The 16,135-nt window shown below is 41.8% G+C and overlaps 1 protein-coding gene across 3 annotated transcripts in view; it reads left to right on the top strand.

Moving 5' to 3' along the window:
- The window catches only part of Ptprm (protein tyrosine phosphatase receptor type M), a 676,296-nt gene that overhangs the window by 458,041 nt on the left and 202,120 nt on the right, over window positions 1–16,135 (top strand). For all 3 annotated transcript variants that reach the window (XM_055610111.1, XM_055610108.1, XM_055610112.1), the window contains one exon: window positions 1,805–1,937. In XM_055610111.1, coding sequence (XP_055466086.1) covers window positions 1,805–1,937 — 133 coding nt within the window. The remainder of the gene's footprint in view (window positions 1–1,804; window positions 1,938–16,135) is intronic.

Raw genomic sequence — 16,135 nt, 5'->3', positions numbered from 1 at the left:
TGTAATGTTACATTTTGCATTTATCAAGTTTTTCACATATGTATTTTCTATAGATTTTTCAGAACAATATATTTAATGTTACAATTTCCTCTACATTAGCCACCTGGGGCTGTGCCACCCAGTCTAGGGAAGCCAGATTATCGTTATCTCTTAAATATTTAGTGATTTTTATCATTGTAAAATAACTGTCATTAAAAGTGAAAAGATTTTAACATTTACCTAGACAGAAGGTTTGAGGACTGCCCATCCAAGAAAAAAAAAGAAAAAGAAAAAGAAAAGTAACAGGATGTTCTGTCCTCTTGACATTGTCAGAATTAAAATAGTATTAGTAGCAGTAATAATAATATTCATTGAGAGTTCCCTTTGAATGCTCTTGCAGTGTGCATCATTGTGAATGACGAAGGAAGGTGTGTGGCCAGTATGCTCCTTTTTATTAAAGGCAGTAACTAAAGCTGGCACTAGGAGGCAGTAGACAGGACCCTGGGGACAGCTTCAAGCCCTTTGTAGGGGAGAAGCATGTAAGGGTGGCCTGGGGTCAGCTATCCCTTGTTTCTCCTCTAATCTACATCCGGCTTCATCAGGCCAGATTACAGCCACGTTCTCTTGGGTAGAAATCTTAGCATGAGAGTTTAGTTGGAAAGAAACTGGGTCCATGTTCTTCCAAAAGAGCAAGAAAAGCTGGGCAGCTAAAACTCCCCTCTGCTGCTTTCCCCACAATGCCATACTACCCATGATGTCGCCTGCCTTGCTATCTCGTGGGCACAGATGCAGGACCAGTACAGTTTCCCAAGCACAGAGGAGTATGTTGGTAGAAAACACAATGGCAAGAGAGAAAGAGCAGGTACAAACTCACTTTGGAAAAAAAAAAAGGCAAAAAGATTCTAGGAGGAGAACATGAAATCGCTGTATTTAGTAAGGGTTGGTGGTGGAGACACCGAAGGCCATCGTATCCTGATGAGGCAAGGAGAAGCCTTTTTTAAAAAAGTTGAATGAATTGGACCTTATACTCCTAATATTCTTCATCCTGAACTCATTTAGTGGAAGAAATGGATATTTCTTCAGACATAGATTTGACATTCCATCACATTATACCGTAAGCAGGACAAACGGGATGTTAGAAAGGGTCGTGCAAGCGAGCTGAGACAGAGCAGTGCTCTGAGGCCCTGGTTATCTCATTTAAACAGATATGAACTGTGGGCGCCAGTGGTATGATCACCAGCTGCTGCCCACGTTGTGAATAAATTGCTTAGAAGGATCCTTTTGCTTACCAGATGTGACCTAGATTCAGATTTCCAAAGGTGGGGGGTCTCCATTGTGTCAGAGAAAACAATGGCTGGTAAAATGCATGGTAAATGAGCTTATCTCCCTCTTCCAGGTGTTTGGGTTAATATGTGATGGAATTATTGCTTCATTTATGAAAAATAATTGAGGAAAATGTTCCAGCAAATCAAATTTGGATAAAGGCTTAGGAATAGCTATTGTGCTGTTAGCATGTTTTTTAATGGACGGAAGAACAGGAGCTAAAAGATATAATAAAAATATTTAAAAGTGCATTTGAGAAGTCTCTTATGAAAGGGTCAGACGTGGGTGTGCTGTGGCGGAGTGTTGAAGAACAACGCAAACAATTACAATGCTTTCAGCACCTAGAAAAGCTGCTATAAAAAAAAAGAAAGAAAGAAAAACCCAAAGCCCGTCTGTCTGCTGGCTCTGATAAGTTGTATTATTCTGTTAAATGCAAGGGAAAAAAATGTAAATGTAACATCTTTATTCTGTCTTACCCACTTGCTGTCCTTTTCATCTCCAGGGGCCGTTACTCCAAAGCCAGTCCCTGAACCTGAGAAACAGACAGACCACACAGTTAAAATTGCTGGAGTGATTGCAGGCATCTTGCTGTTCGTTATCATATTTCTTGGAGTTGTGCTGGTCATGAAGAAGAGGTGAGCTTATATCTGGTTGCCAAAAGTGCAACTGTCTGCTTTGTTTGCCAGGGCACTTTGTGTGTGTGAAAAGATCCATTTGCTGGGTAGGGAGTGGTGCCCAAGACATAGCTGTGGCTCCATATTGTGAACATTTTTAATTATGTAGCATTGGCAGTTAGGGGGCAGAGCTTTAGAGTAAATGCTTGAGGTTTTTGTGGATAAACAAAGCATATTCTGCCAAAATAAATGCAAATGCTTCATTTCTTCCCATGGGATAATATAAGTGCTTTGTTTCCCTGATAAGTCTTTGGTCCTAATGACTGCAAGTTCTTGTATTTGATACTCCCAAGTTCTTGTATTTGATACTGAATGAGAAGGAAGACTTCCCTCCCATTACAATGAAAATGATGAGGACAGGATTTCTCAAGCCAGCGCCCTATGCCGGCACCATGCTAGAGCAGCTAAATAATACAGTGCTCTCATGAGAAAACAACCTTGATGAGCAGCCCCAACGTAAAAGACACAAGTTGAAGGACTAAGTCATTAGCACAAGTTTAGTGTTATGACAGGGTTCTGTCTCACTGAGGGGTCCTTTGTTGGTGGAAGAGATAAGTAGATCTGGATACAGTAACTGATTGTTTTTCTTCCCTCGTTGGAAAATATTCAGTGTCTACTTTCGTGTGAGCAAGTTTTTTTTTAAAAAAATAAAATAAAATAAAACTTAATAATGAACTAAAGTCTTCACTTTATATGAAATGGCAAACAGAAATGATTGGAAGCAGTCAGATAGAGGCTCCAGAACAGCGTAAGACCATGGGGCTTGCTGCTTTGCTCCACAGTTGAAATGCAGCTGTAGCCATGGAATGGAGATGTGGCCGTGGATGGAGTAGGTGAAGTAGGCAAGCTTGCCCGAGTAAGATCCTGAAAGTCCTGTGTAGTCATAGGCAGCGGCTGGGCTCCATCCTGAAATCTAGCTGGTGGTGGCATCAGCTAAGTTTCCTGTTCGGATGGCAGTGTAGGAAGGAGGAGAGCGGTTGTGAGGAGACTGGTGAATTGGGGAGGTAAATTTCGGTAGCTGTTTGGAGGGAGAAGGAGAAGCCTAGAAGAAAGCTAGTTCTTCTCCCAGCAAGTCCGTAGTGATGATGCCATTTATTGGAATGAAGAGCGGAGAACAGACTAGAAGGTAACCTAAGAGCAAAAGGGAGAGGTCCGTCATGGACATTTGGAGTTTAGGATTCCATTCCACTAGTGCACTCCCTGGCAATTGGAGATGCTTTGTGGGCTCGAGATAATAATCCCAACCCCGAATCTCTTCTACATGAGCTTGTAGAGCCTGAGAAATGTCCAAAATAAAGATAAGCCTGTGTTAGAATACTGTGTAAATGAGTTTGTGTCCAAGCTCGTGAACCCGTCCACGTGTCTTCCCACTCCTTCCATGTCCTTTAGCCCATCCTTCCTTTCCCTGCCTCGTTGTTGTCTTCATTCTTTGGCTTGCTTGTTTTCTTTTGTGAAATGGGGTTTCACTCTGCAGCCGGGGCTGGCCTTGACCTCAAGATCTTGCTACCATCCTTTTCATGCTGGGACTGCAGGAATGAGCTTCAATGCTTAGCATTCTTTGTCTTTGAATCTTTATTTCTCTTTCTTCTTCCCCATATCTCACATATTTTTGTTTTTGTTTGTCTCTTTTTCCTTGTCTCTCATCACTCATTTTTTTTTCTGGGTGGTCTTTTCCTGACCCTCACCTCAGTATTTACATAGATACCTATTTGGGGACATCAGTGATTTTGCTAGTGTTCCTAACATGTACGAAGGAAAAAAACAAAACAGTAACAATAGGTTCTTCGTGCCCAGATATTCAAACTGAAGATCTAGGAGATTTATTTTCAATTCTGAGACTATATTGGATCTTTGTGTCATCCAGCAAGCTCTCTGTGAGGAACAGCTTGAAACATAGTAATCCAGTTGCCCTTGTGACCTCAGCTAAATGCTAACTAATCCTCCAAGGGCCTCCCTCTGCTGGATTTGTTCATTTCTCTTCCTAGGTCTCTCAGGTAGCCACAGGGTTGATGCTATAAATTATGCATTTGAAGAGATTGCCTCTGGTAACATATGGCCTTGATACAACTTTAGACTAAAGACCCATAAGTCACATCAGATTTTACATGATTATTTACTACCCAGTAATCTTAACAGGGCTGTCTGCACAGCATGCGTCATGGCTGTATTTGCTTTCTCTGAAATAGAGAACGCGTTCTCCAGAAGACAAATTAGCCAGCACGCGTTGCCTATAAACGCAATGCTTCAAAATTTAGGCCTGAGCTACACGTGATACAAATTCTTAAAACTTGGAATTGTGCAGGGTTTTTCACTAAAATTCAAGTCTGACTTTTACAAGCACCGTTTTTAGACAGAATAGTTAAACTAGCGTATGAATCATGCATCAGTTGCTGGAGTTTCACTGGTGCGTAACAAGCGTGTTTCATTATTTAAGCTCCCCAGTAGGCCTTACAAATAACCGTCTTTGTTCAGTCACTTCAGGCCCTGTGATGTTGGTTGGTGAGCAGTTGGTCTTTCAGCCACATTTCTCACTGTCCCACAGAAGACCATCAACAAATGAAGAGAAGTCAGCAGGGAATGAAGAAAGAGAATGGGTGGAGGGAGGCAAAGAATGACCCCAGGTGTGGGTTTCTATGCAGAACTGGCTATTTTTTTCTACTAGGTGGAAATTAGTGTTATCAAACTTTGTGGAATTTTCTATTTGTGCTACTAGTCTGGCTTTCCTCTACTCACAGATTTATTTATTACCATCTGTCTGTCTGTCTGTCTATCCATATATCTATCTATCATCTGTTGTCTATATATCTATCATCTATCTATCATCTATTGTCTATCATCATCTATCTATATCTAATCACCATCTATCTATCATCTTTCTTTTTATCTATCATCTATCATCCATCTACCATCTATCTGTCTATCATCTATCTACCTACCTACCTGCCTATTTGGGAGAGTGCATTCATGGCCATAGCACAAGAGAAAGTGAGTGGTTGAAAAAAAAATGTCTCAGTATTTCTGGAAGCGCCCCTGGAAACGTGTGCTGTGGAGGATGAGCTTGTCATCTGTGCTGGTCAGCACTCCACGCCAATCAGGAGCTAGGCATGGGTCTGGCAAATCCCAGCACTGGTGCATGTTTTCGCATTTCTGTAAAGAGGCACCATCAGATACTAACTCAGCTACCACCATCTTGCCTTCGAGGACAAACCTGTGAAACAGTATTTGCTGAAGGTGGAACTCGGATAGAGGATGGGAAGCCTTTCAGTTCGTGGAATGCTTTAGCTTACAGGTGTCAGTGACCAAAAGCAGGCGGGACCATGAGAGGTGCTTTTCACTGTCCTATGACTCTCCCAAATCTGTTAGGCTGTGCCTGGACTAACGGGCCAAGCTTTGCTTAAAACAAAACAAAACAAACAACCACAACAACAACAAAAAAAAAAACCTTTGGTAAGACCCATACATTTATTTTTATCTGTGGACATGTCAGTGTCTTCTGTCCCTGTCCTAAATGGCATGTACCTCTGACCTCTCGAAGTTCGGGGGAAGCAAACGCTGAAGAAGGCTGTAAAGTGAACACCTAGAAAACGAAAGCCTTATGCAAAGCCTCATATCAGCCTTCTCTCATAATTCATTTACAGTAGTGTAAATAGGAGTTATTTTTACCATATTTTACCCACATCTGCTGTAGTGCTTTTATGTAAATAAAAATACCTGCATTTTCAACATTTTCCATAAGGAATAATTTATCTCAATAACAGTTTGACAGACTGTAGTGTATCACCACTGTCGATTTTACTGTGATTAATTATATTTGCTGTTGTTTCTAAAATTGCGGTAGGTCTTACATAAGTTTGAGAGCATTTGTATTAATTATAATTATATTCCCATCTAAGCCACCCTGGTACATAGCAAGCTCAACAGTTGTGACTGTTGAAAACTAATTAAAGCAATATGAATTATTATATAAGATAGCAAGCAGGAGCTATTCTGTACAGAAGCACCAGTTAGTGATATATATAACCATCTTAACCCTGAAATGCATACCCAGCCACCTGTCTATGACACATTTAACGAATGCGCCTTTTACAAATGAAGCAAGTCATGAAACATTTAATGCCCATCGTATTGTGTGAAACAATACCAGTACTGCCTTGAAGAAATTTACAATTTAAAAAATGGGGAATATTTCTGAGGACATCATGTAACAAAAAGGGAAACAGAAAATCTGGTGAAAACACTGCTCTCAAAGAGACCCCTGATGTGTGTGGCTAGAGGCCAACCATATTGACTCTGGCCCCCCCACTCTGCCTTTTTACATGGGAGATAGCATTCCCCCCAACTGTAGCCCAGTGTGACCTGTATGTGGAAAATACCTTATGTCTAAAACTTAATTCAAATCCCAGTTTCAAACCACACATCATGAAAGTACAGAGAGAGGTATGTATGTCAGTTTCTTCTTCCTCAGTGGCATGTAAAATATGCACATTTAGCATGAACTCATTTATATATAAAGACCGGAGCTAGAAAATCCCTCGTGCCTGGGAATGCTTGACCCATGACAGATGTGCATACAGATGCGTTTGGCCACTGATTACCCCCGTCCTCCGGGTTCCCTGAAGGCACAGAGGAAAGCCATCCGTCACCCACTGGGACTCACTGTGTGGAAGACCCTGCTTATTCAGTGGATGGGGAGGGGCTGGGTGATGGGTACCACTCTGCACTGGAGTGGCTGAGGCGTCGGTGCTGCCAGGCTTGGGGGAAACTCTGAGGTCCAGAAGCTACCGCACAGGGTTACCTGTGGCCTTGCTCACAACACGTTAGGAATCAAAAGCTGCCTTAACAGAGCCAGCAAGGTGCACAGTGCCTGCCTACCAGGTGGACAGTGTCCTCAGCATACACTTGCACTGAAGCCCAAGCAGGCCTCCAGTGCTGCTCCTCCATCTGCCCCAGTCCCAGGAGGTCAGGACAGGCTTCTACACCGTCTTTGTGCTGGGCCCTCATGCCAACATGAGGTCGAGTACCCTCAGGTACAGTTGTCCTCCTGACTCCTGGTGTTGTGGTCAGACAGTCTTCTGCTCGGCTCATCATCATTCTGTCCATTATTATTATTATTATTTTGCATCTTAGCTCTGAAACACCATTGAGCCAAGGATGTCAAGAAAAACTTGACCATCCTCTGTAGTGTCGGTCTCCAGATGCTGATTCTCCTGTCCTATCACTGTCTTTCCAGTATCTAGAGAACGTTTGCCTATTTGGGCTGACACGACCTCACCTTCTATTAGTACAAGAGAGCGTGCCAAGGCTGTGGAAGCAGGGCATTTTATTTAGTTGAAATGTGGGTCTCAGAGAGTCCCAGAACTCAAATTTCATAAAATCACTTCATTTCTCTCCCATTTTATTTCATATTAATAAGTAAAAATAGCCATGAACAATACTCAAAATAGAAGGAAACTGCACATGCCAAAAAAAAAAAAAACAAAACAGTTTCTAGTTTGACTTTAAGCTGGATCTGTGATTTGTGACATGAATTTCTAGCATAAATCTGAATTTCTTTTTAATAGGGAATGTAGTTATAAACAGAACCTTTCATTTATGTTCATTTAGAGTATGAATGTTCAAAAGGTTGAAGAAGACCCTTTTAGTTAGAGGACCCTTTGTGGTTGTTTTCTTGGTTTTGACAATATAGTGTGAGGTGAAACAAAATGTTGAGAAATATATTTACTTAAGTAAACAAACAAACAAAACAAAACAAATTTTTGCCAAGTGCCCCTTCAGACTGTGAATTTTGATCTACTGACAGAAGTTTGGGGTATTGTACTTCTTGTACCCTCAAGCTGTGCTGACACTCTGCTGGCGCTGACATGAAGGTGTTTCTATAGGTCTTACTGCAACAAGTGAAAATGGACTCACTTACTGAGTTCTAAACATACCTCTACTTTGTGAAAACAAATCAAGGAAAACCAAGGCAGAAGGCAGCTGAGGTCATCCTACCTAAGAACAAACCGTTTTCTCTCCCCTGGGCATTCTCAGTGCAAATTTCTAACGTGAATCATGTCTCCTTGACATTGGACACAGCCCTGGCCTGAGCACTTGATGCTAATTCAGACACCTGGGATTTGTGCTTTCCCCTGCCCTCTCCTCATTTCGTCCTGGTGTCCACTCTTCCCACAGCCACTCTTGGGATGGTGTTGGAGTCTGCTGTGTTTCCTGTTAGATGGCAGCATGGTGGGGCTATGAGATGATCCCTGGGGACCATGCTCCGCACATGGCCTCACATCTGTCACGGTGCTTTGTCCAGGGCAGGCATGCAAGGCAAACAAGAGACTTCTTTAATCCAGGCCTGCAGAGTGGACAAGGCCCTGGCTTCCATCACTAGTCCCACAAACAAACAAACAAACAAACAAACATGTAGTGCAAGAATCGTTTTGACTCTTGAAAACATGGGGAATGTTGCTCAGTTTAGCAATACATACACTAACAGGCCTTATATGAACTATAAGTTACATACAGTATCATATTTGATTAACTCTCCTGTAGCATAAACATTCTAATGGATGGATTCCCCGCCTGGAAGGTAGGATTATTTGAAAACTCGACTATACTTCTTCCCATTCTTACTTTAAAATATGAACGTAGTTGAATTGAATAGATGTATATTTAATTTCACCTATGGCTTATTTAAAAGATGAATGGACTAGTCAGTAACATCTAAACTATTGAGTACCTGTTACCGTTGTATTGCACGTGTTTGAACGAGCAGGCAGTACGGACGCGTATTTATAAGGCACAGGGCACTAGTCACTCCATGTCTAGGATATAGAGTGATCATGTCAGGGTAGCTGACATGGCTGTCACCTCAGATTTGTGTTCTTTCTTTCCTGGGAACATTTGGAGTTCTTTTTACATTGGCTGAGCTGTTGTCAGCAACAGTTTTCCTCCCGCCATACTGAATATTAGACATTTCCCCATGTCCTCCCTCTCTCCTCCAAATTTTGCTCTGAGAACAACTACTTTACTTTTATGTCATTTTTGAAACGCACTTATACAAATAGTACATTGGTTTGCATCTTGTTCACAAGTGTCATGAATTTAGAGCTAAAATGATAGACAAATGTGAGAACAAATTTTTCTCCATACTATAGTCATGGATCTTAAAAATATTAGCTTTTTTAGGTCTTCTACTCAGTGCTTTTACAATGGAAAAGACTAGACTTTTGTCTGTGGTAGCAATCACGCTGGGATTCTTTTGGGCTTCTCACTTCTAGATCATCCTCGCATGGCTAATCAGCCAACACTTTGTTGTTCCTTTGACCATGTTTAATAACGACTTTGTGCCAAATATTGGCTCATTGACCCTATATCCAAAAGAAATGCCAATTAAAAACAAATTTCGGAAGAAGCTGTTTACTGAAATGCTTAAGTAGCAAAATGTCCCTTACCTAGGACCTCGTGATCTGCATAGTCCTTGACTGATTTGGCCGACACAGATCCTTGGAATATCCGTTGTGCCCACTACCAACGAGTTGCCACCCTTCCTCAGCCAACTGCACTCCTCCTAACGCCTGACTGCCACACAGCCTGTCCCTACAGCCAAGCCAGGCCACTCCACCCCTGCTCGGCAGGTAGCTATTCGCATGCCTTAGCCAAAAACTCTTTGTCTGGGATCACATTGACTCTCTGCTCTCACAGCTTTGCAGATGCTTAAACTCCAAGGGCCTCTCCACCTGAATTCCCAATCAATTCTAATTCTCCTCCCTAGCCATTGTCCTAAGTTCAAATTGTTTTGTGTATCTTTTGACCTGGAACTCTAGAGTCCTAGCATGATTCTTGAAACTTCACCTCCCTCTAGCTGAGGCAGAGCGTGTCCCTTCAAGGAGACAACTGGCAGGTTGGGAAATCAGGCTGCACCATCCCATCATCAGTCTACAGCCTTATACAATCCTGCTGCCCAAGTCGTTAGAGACGCTCCTCCAGAGAGGTCAGCCTCATGTGGGCAACAGTGTTCCAAAATAGCAGTATGAATAATGAGTTAATGTCCCAAGAGCCTCTTTACTTTCATGGTCAGCCATAACCTAAAGAGCAGTACCCAAACTTAAACTCAAGTCCTAAGTATCTAAGTAAAAGGAGAATTCATTATGCAGAGGGAGAACACGGGTGGGAAGAGCGCTTGATGAATGAGGACTATGAAGAAGTTCACTGTTTCAAAGGTCAGAATTATAGATCTGATTATGTGCAGAGCAACACTGCTCATTGATTTTTTTTTTCCAGGCCCTGTTCTAAACCTGAGGCTCAAAGGACATTGCTCACAACTTTTTAAAATGCCATGTGTCCTGTGATTTATAAAATTTTAAATTCTCAAAAATATCTTTAATTACCATCCTGACCACTGCATTAGCTTCAGCCTTTTTAGTTCAGTCGAGGGCACTCAGCAATCATTTCTCTTTTAGACATTGCACTGCTAATTTGGGTGATAATATGTGAAGAACTTTCAACAGTTTAACTGGAGCTCTGAATAAATAACAAATCAAATTAAGCTAAGGTAAATGAAATAGCTCCAATGAAAGAGCTATAAATTAAGAGACAAACTAAGCAGAATGGAGGAAAAAAAACAAATTAAAATAGATTTTTGGATTCTGAAATGTTTATCACTATGGCTTGAGGACTCCATTGGATAAGGCTGTTAGCCAAGAAATCTTTTACCTAGTTAATTTTTGTGCCTTGGCCAACATAGTCTGCTAAACTTGTTTCTCTTTCAAATTCCTTTTTTGAGGTGTTCATGCAGGGTTTTAAAGTACTGTCCTGGGGCCCCACAATGCAGCCTACTTATAGACTACTTATTTATAAAAGGAAGTCATTCACAATGTTCCAAAGAGTTGAAGAGTCAGTCATAAAGGCTTATTTACATACCCATGGTCACAGCGCAGTCATTCACAGAAGCTAAAAAGCTAGCAGCCACCCAACCATCCTTTGGCAAATGAGCAGATACACAAAGTGTGGTGAGGTAGCATTCAGCCTTAAAAAGAGAACATACCTGACCATAGCTACACACATTTGGACCACGAGGCTAAGTGAGACCACCAGTTGCTGAATGGTCAATGCTGTGTGACGTTGCCCCTTTGAGCTGTCTAGAGTAGTCACTTTTATACAATTACCAAGGGCTGAGGAAGAGGCAAGGGCTTGGTGTCTAATGGGGACAGAATTTTAGTTTAGGGTAATTGAGTCATGGCAATTTCCAGAAGTAGGTAGTGGTGATGGTTGCATGGCTGTATAAGTGTATGAGTCACTTAATGCCACTGAACTACATGCTATAAAATTGTATATACATTTTCACAAAAAAGTAGTCTTACCATTGGTAGGAAATATTTAAAGACAGCTTGAGTTCTTAGCACCACCAACACAGTGAGTCTGAGAGTACTAGGTAACTCTGATGTCATTCGACAAAGGGTGTGTCATCCTTTTGGCTGTTGGCCCTGGCCTGGCTTGGCTAAGAAAATCATGTTGTTCAGATATATAATTGGAACACGTTTACATGAGGTCATGGAAGTAGCTGAAGCCATGTGAGAAACATGCTATCTGTAGTCTTCTGGCATCTTTACCAACTGCAATAGTGAGCAAATCAAACTGATCTCCGAAAGCATCTGCTGAATTATCTACATCAGCTCCTCGAGGTAGACAAGATGGCCATTGAAATGGACCAAGCCAGAATATGTAGTCTGAGGCTGTCAGTGGTGGTCATGGACATTTAGAGGCACAGTTTCTCCTGGGCGAAGGAAGATTCCATGACAGATATCATGTTAGGGAAGGACTCAGGGATTCCCAGTTGACTGGAGACTCTGAGGTCAGGAACTATTACAGCCTTTAGTGACTTACACCTTACTATTTTGGATATTATGTCTCCATGCCAATTTCATGATAGCTCTCTATTTCTTCTTTTTTTGTTCCCAGCCCTTTATCATGTCTCTCTGAGCAAGAAATTGTCTCTACTTCTCAACTCTGGACAGCACAGAGTGCATTTTCCAGCACTCAGCTAAAAATATTTAGTGGCATATGTTTACAGCTTATACATATCTGTTTCTCACATTGGGTGTGGCTTTATGATCAACCATGTGCCTCACATGTGCAAAGCCCTGGGCTCAATTCTCAGCATTGAAAGCAAAAAAGGACAACTAGATTACCCAGTATATGATCCCCTTGGCACTCTGCATCCCAAGAGGTGGCTTGATGGGCTCAAACTTACTTGATTTATTTCACTAGTGATCACAGTTTGCCCATGCTCTTGTACACATGCTCTCTCTCCCTCCCTTTTGTTGAACCCAAGGCCTCACACATGTTTGGTAATCCTTCTAGCACCTCACTGCAATATCCCCAGCCAGCGAATCCAGCTCCTGTTTTCCCATCCCCCTACTGAAGAACCCGTTTTCTAAGATTGTGAGCATTATGAAGACAATGCCTATTGATGTAATTTCTCCAGTCTACCCTATTGGGAGACACTTCATGATGGCATATATCACATATGACATCTATAAGAAACTACTTATAGAGCTCACTGTTCTTCCAAACAGTATTATCGATCAGAAGATGATAAAACAAGATGTATGTTAAATAACTAAAATTCCTGACACATTTACAAATGGGTACATTGTTCTAGTCATATCAAGTGTATAATTTGTTACTTACTTAATGTCAGGAGAGGTGGTGACAGAGGTCTACTAAGGGAGGCATCTGATTCACATTAGGCACTGAGGTAACAGATTTTCCAGTTGGACATTACACTCAAATGACTGTATCTTGCTACCTGTTTTAACTCTAATACATCAAGAAAAGTGAGTCATTTTAGATCACAGTCAGCAGGTAACAGAGCAGAGAGAGAAAGAGAGAGAGGGAGAGCTGAGTGCCATCTTTAGCACTGTCATTCTGAACCATTAGTGTTCTTCAGTTGAAACCCAAAAAGATGGGTGAGCTATCTTTCTAGTGCAGTAGGGAGGAAAAACACCAGAACCTCTGCCCTGTGCTGTGACCACTATACCTGTATACCACCCCTTTGCATTAGAGAAAGAAGGCAATTATATAACAGACCCAGATTGACAGCCTAAAAGCTGGCCCTGTGTAAGTCAGAATTCACTCAGGAATCAGGCTCTGGGGGGCCTTCAGAAGCCTTTGCCATATCAAACATCTGAGTAGGCTTGAAATAGACCACAATTGAGTGGAAATAGCAACACGGTTGCAGGATGGGGCCCGCGTTTCTTCCTTAAATGCATAGTTTTCTAGCTCAATGGGTTTCACATAACAAAATCCTGTTTGACCTGTGAGCCTCTCTTCCTCAACTCTGCAACTAGTGAGTCCCTAGAAAGCATGAAGGCCTCCTGCTTCCTACTGCCTAGCACCACATTGGAACAAGGCTGTGATGATCCAAGCCTGTTCTTACTGTGTAGGAGTCACTGCCAGTCCCAAGAGACAGAGCTCCATGCTTTCTAGCATGTTAAAAACTGGGTAAGATGAGCATGGAGGAACCATGGTTATGTTTACCCTAGTCACTGCCAGGACATCACAGGCTGAAGCATCTGCTTCCAGTGATATAGGGAAATAGCCTGTCACAGCCCTTAGGGACTTACACCTTGCTATTTTAGGTATTATGGCTCCAAACCAATTTCATGACAGCTCCCCGTCCCTTCTTTTTCATTCCCAATCACAAGTATTTTGCCCTTTTTCATCTCCCTCTGAGCAAGAAATTGTCTTACTTCTCAACTCTGGACAGCACAGAGTGTATTTCCAGCACTCAGTTGAAAATATTTAGTGACATTCACATGCTTTATGTCATATATTTCAACTGTACTTTATACTGTTAGTTTTAGTTTGACAGACAGATCCTGAAAGCTACTAAATATTTTGAAATACTTTTGACAAGAACATATTTTCATTCTTGATGACAGCTAATCTCACATTTATGCCAAACCATTTGGTTCTCTCATTAAAACTTGGATCTGAAGACCACTTGTGAGGCAATCGCAAGTAACAGAAAACCATAGTAAGGTCTTTATGGCAGCCTTGGAATTCTTACAAAGTAAGCTTTGAAGTTTCATCATAAATATGGAATTTTTAAGTAGGAAAATCCGCTGTGTGGTCTACTTCAATGACTGCATTACTTTGGCTCTTAACAATATTCCTCTCTAACAGATTTTCTAAACTTGATCATTTGCAGACTTTTTTTCTTTGTTAATGAGAGAAATAAGTCAGTTCCACATCTACTTTTCTTAAAATGGCTATCCATATTTAGTTTTCTTAAAAATGGCTATTTTCTAAGGTATCCTTCATAACTAGAATCGAGACTCAGATATTTGTGTTACTGGAGGGGAGGAAATATCCAGATATGAGTGTTGATGATCGTTACTTACATGATTAAAATTTCTGAATTTGATGGAACAAAGCTAATTTATGGGCCATTGAGTCCTTTTGTCCTAAATTTTATAGAGTGTGGTTTGGCCACTGCAGTGGGTTTCACACACGATCTTACCATCATGCACCATGACCCCGTCCGTAGACTGCCATCAAGATTCAGTGTATAGAAGCAGCATTTGTTCATTTTGGATCTAGATTCACTAGAATCACACACATAATAAACTCTGCCTAGACTCAACAAAAAAAGTTAAATGAATATATTGCCTTCCTATTTAGACTTGGACTTACAGTTCCCTGCAAATAGCATCTCAGCTCTCTAAGAGAGAGTTTCTTGAGGTAAAGGAACACCATGAGAATGTGGAATGTAATGGAGACTGAAAATGACAAGCACCATCAGAGAGAAGGAGAAGTTCTGCCACAGGGAGAAGCAGAACTTATGTGGGAGGAAAGAAATCATCTCATCCCTTCTGCCATGCTCTGTTCATGTCCTTTCTCTTCCCTTGGAGATGGAATTAAGGCACTTTCACAGTGTGTCATGGGTAGCAGGTGAGTATTCAGTTTATATCCATTTCCTGTGGAGTGCATCTGATGCTCATGATTGTTCCATCTAAGGTAGTGCATAAGATCTCAAGAGCTAAGAGAAGTGACCTTAGGATCCATCTCTTCTTAATCCCTTATGTCTTAGAAAGAGAGAGAGAGAAAAAAAATCTAAGCCCAGCGAAGTTAAATGCCTCACCAGGGGAGGGGAACAGCCACAGCTGCAACTCCTGATTTACCAGTGCTGCAAAAATCACTTCCCATGTGACTTCCCTGACGACTGCTTAGCCGAGTGATGTCAGCTATGCTGATTTCATGGCGTAGAAGTGGCAGTACATGGACAGCACAGTTAATTCGAAAACATCTCATTTTTTGAGTGTGGCTGGGCAAACTCCCCTGATGGAGACATCTTTGTCTGGGACAGGCCCCAGATGCCTGAGAGGCCCAGAGCGGGTCCAAGTATGATCTACTGCTCTGCCAGCCAGTTAGTCGCTTACAGTCCTGGCTCCCTCTAACTACCAAGCAATAAATGTGTAAATGAGTTGAGCATTGGTTGTTATTAAAGCTTCATTTTCCTAGTCTCTATGCTCTATAATTAATGCTGTACTCACCCAAGGGGTGGGGAATCCCCCTTGAATTAACTGAAAGCAGTTTTAAGCCCATAATCTCTTTGGGTTTGTTTTGGTTAGGGTTTCTATTGCTATGATAAAATAGCATGACCAAAAGCAACTCGGGGAGGAAAGGGTTTGTTTCACCCTAAAGCTTATGTGTCCCCGAGAGAAGTCAGAGCAGGAACTCAACACGGAAACTTAGAGGCAGGAATAAAGCAGAGGCTATAGTGGAATGCTGCTTACTGGCTTGCTCATCCTACTTTCTAATACATCCCAGCAACACTTGCCCAACTGCTGTTGGCACTGCCCACAGTGAAGTACTCCCTCCAATATCAACCATAAATCAAGGTATTACCCCACAGACTTGCCTACAGACCAATCGCCTGGAGCCATTTACTCATTTAAAATCCTTTCTTTGGCCAGGTAGAGTGGTTCAGGTTTTAACACCACCACTGGGAAGGCAGAGGTGGGAATATCATTGTCAGTTCGGGGCCAGCCTGGTCTACACAGTGAGTTTCAGGACAGCCAGAGCTACATAATGAAACCCTCTCTCAAATTCCACTTCCACTACACACACACACACACACACACACACACACACACACACACACACAC

This window comes from Psammomys obesus, unplaced genomic scaffold (assembly GCF_907164565.1).
Source record: "Psammomys obesus unplaced genomic scaffold, mPsaObe1.curated_primary_1811, whole genome shotgun sequence".
NCBI classification, from domain to species: Eukaryota; Metazoa; Chordata; class Mammalia; order Rodentia; family Muridae; genus Psammomys; species Psammomys obesus.
The sequence above is the reverse complement of the archived record's forward strand: the minus strand, read 5'-3'. Positions and strand labels throughout refer to the sequence as shown.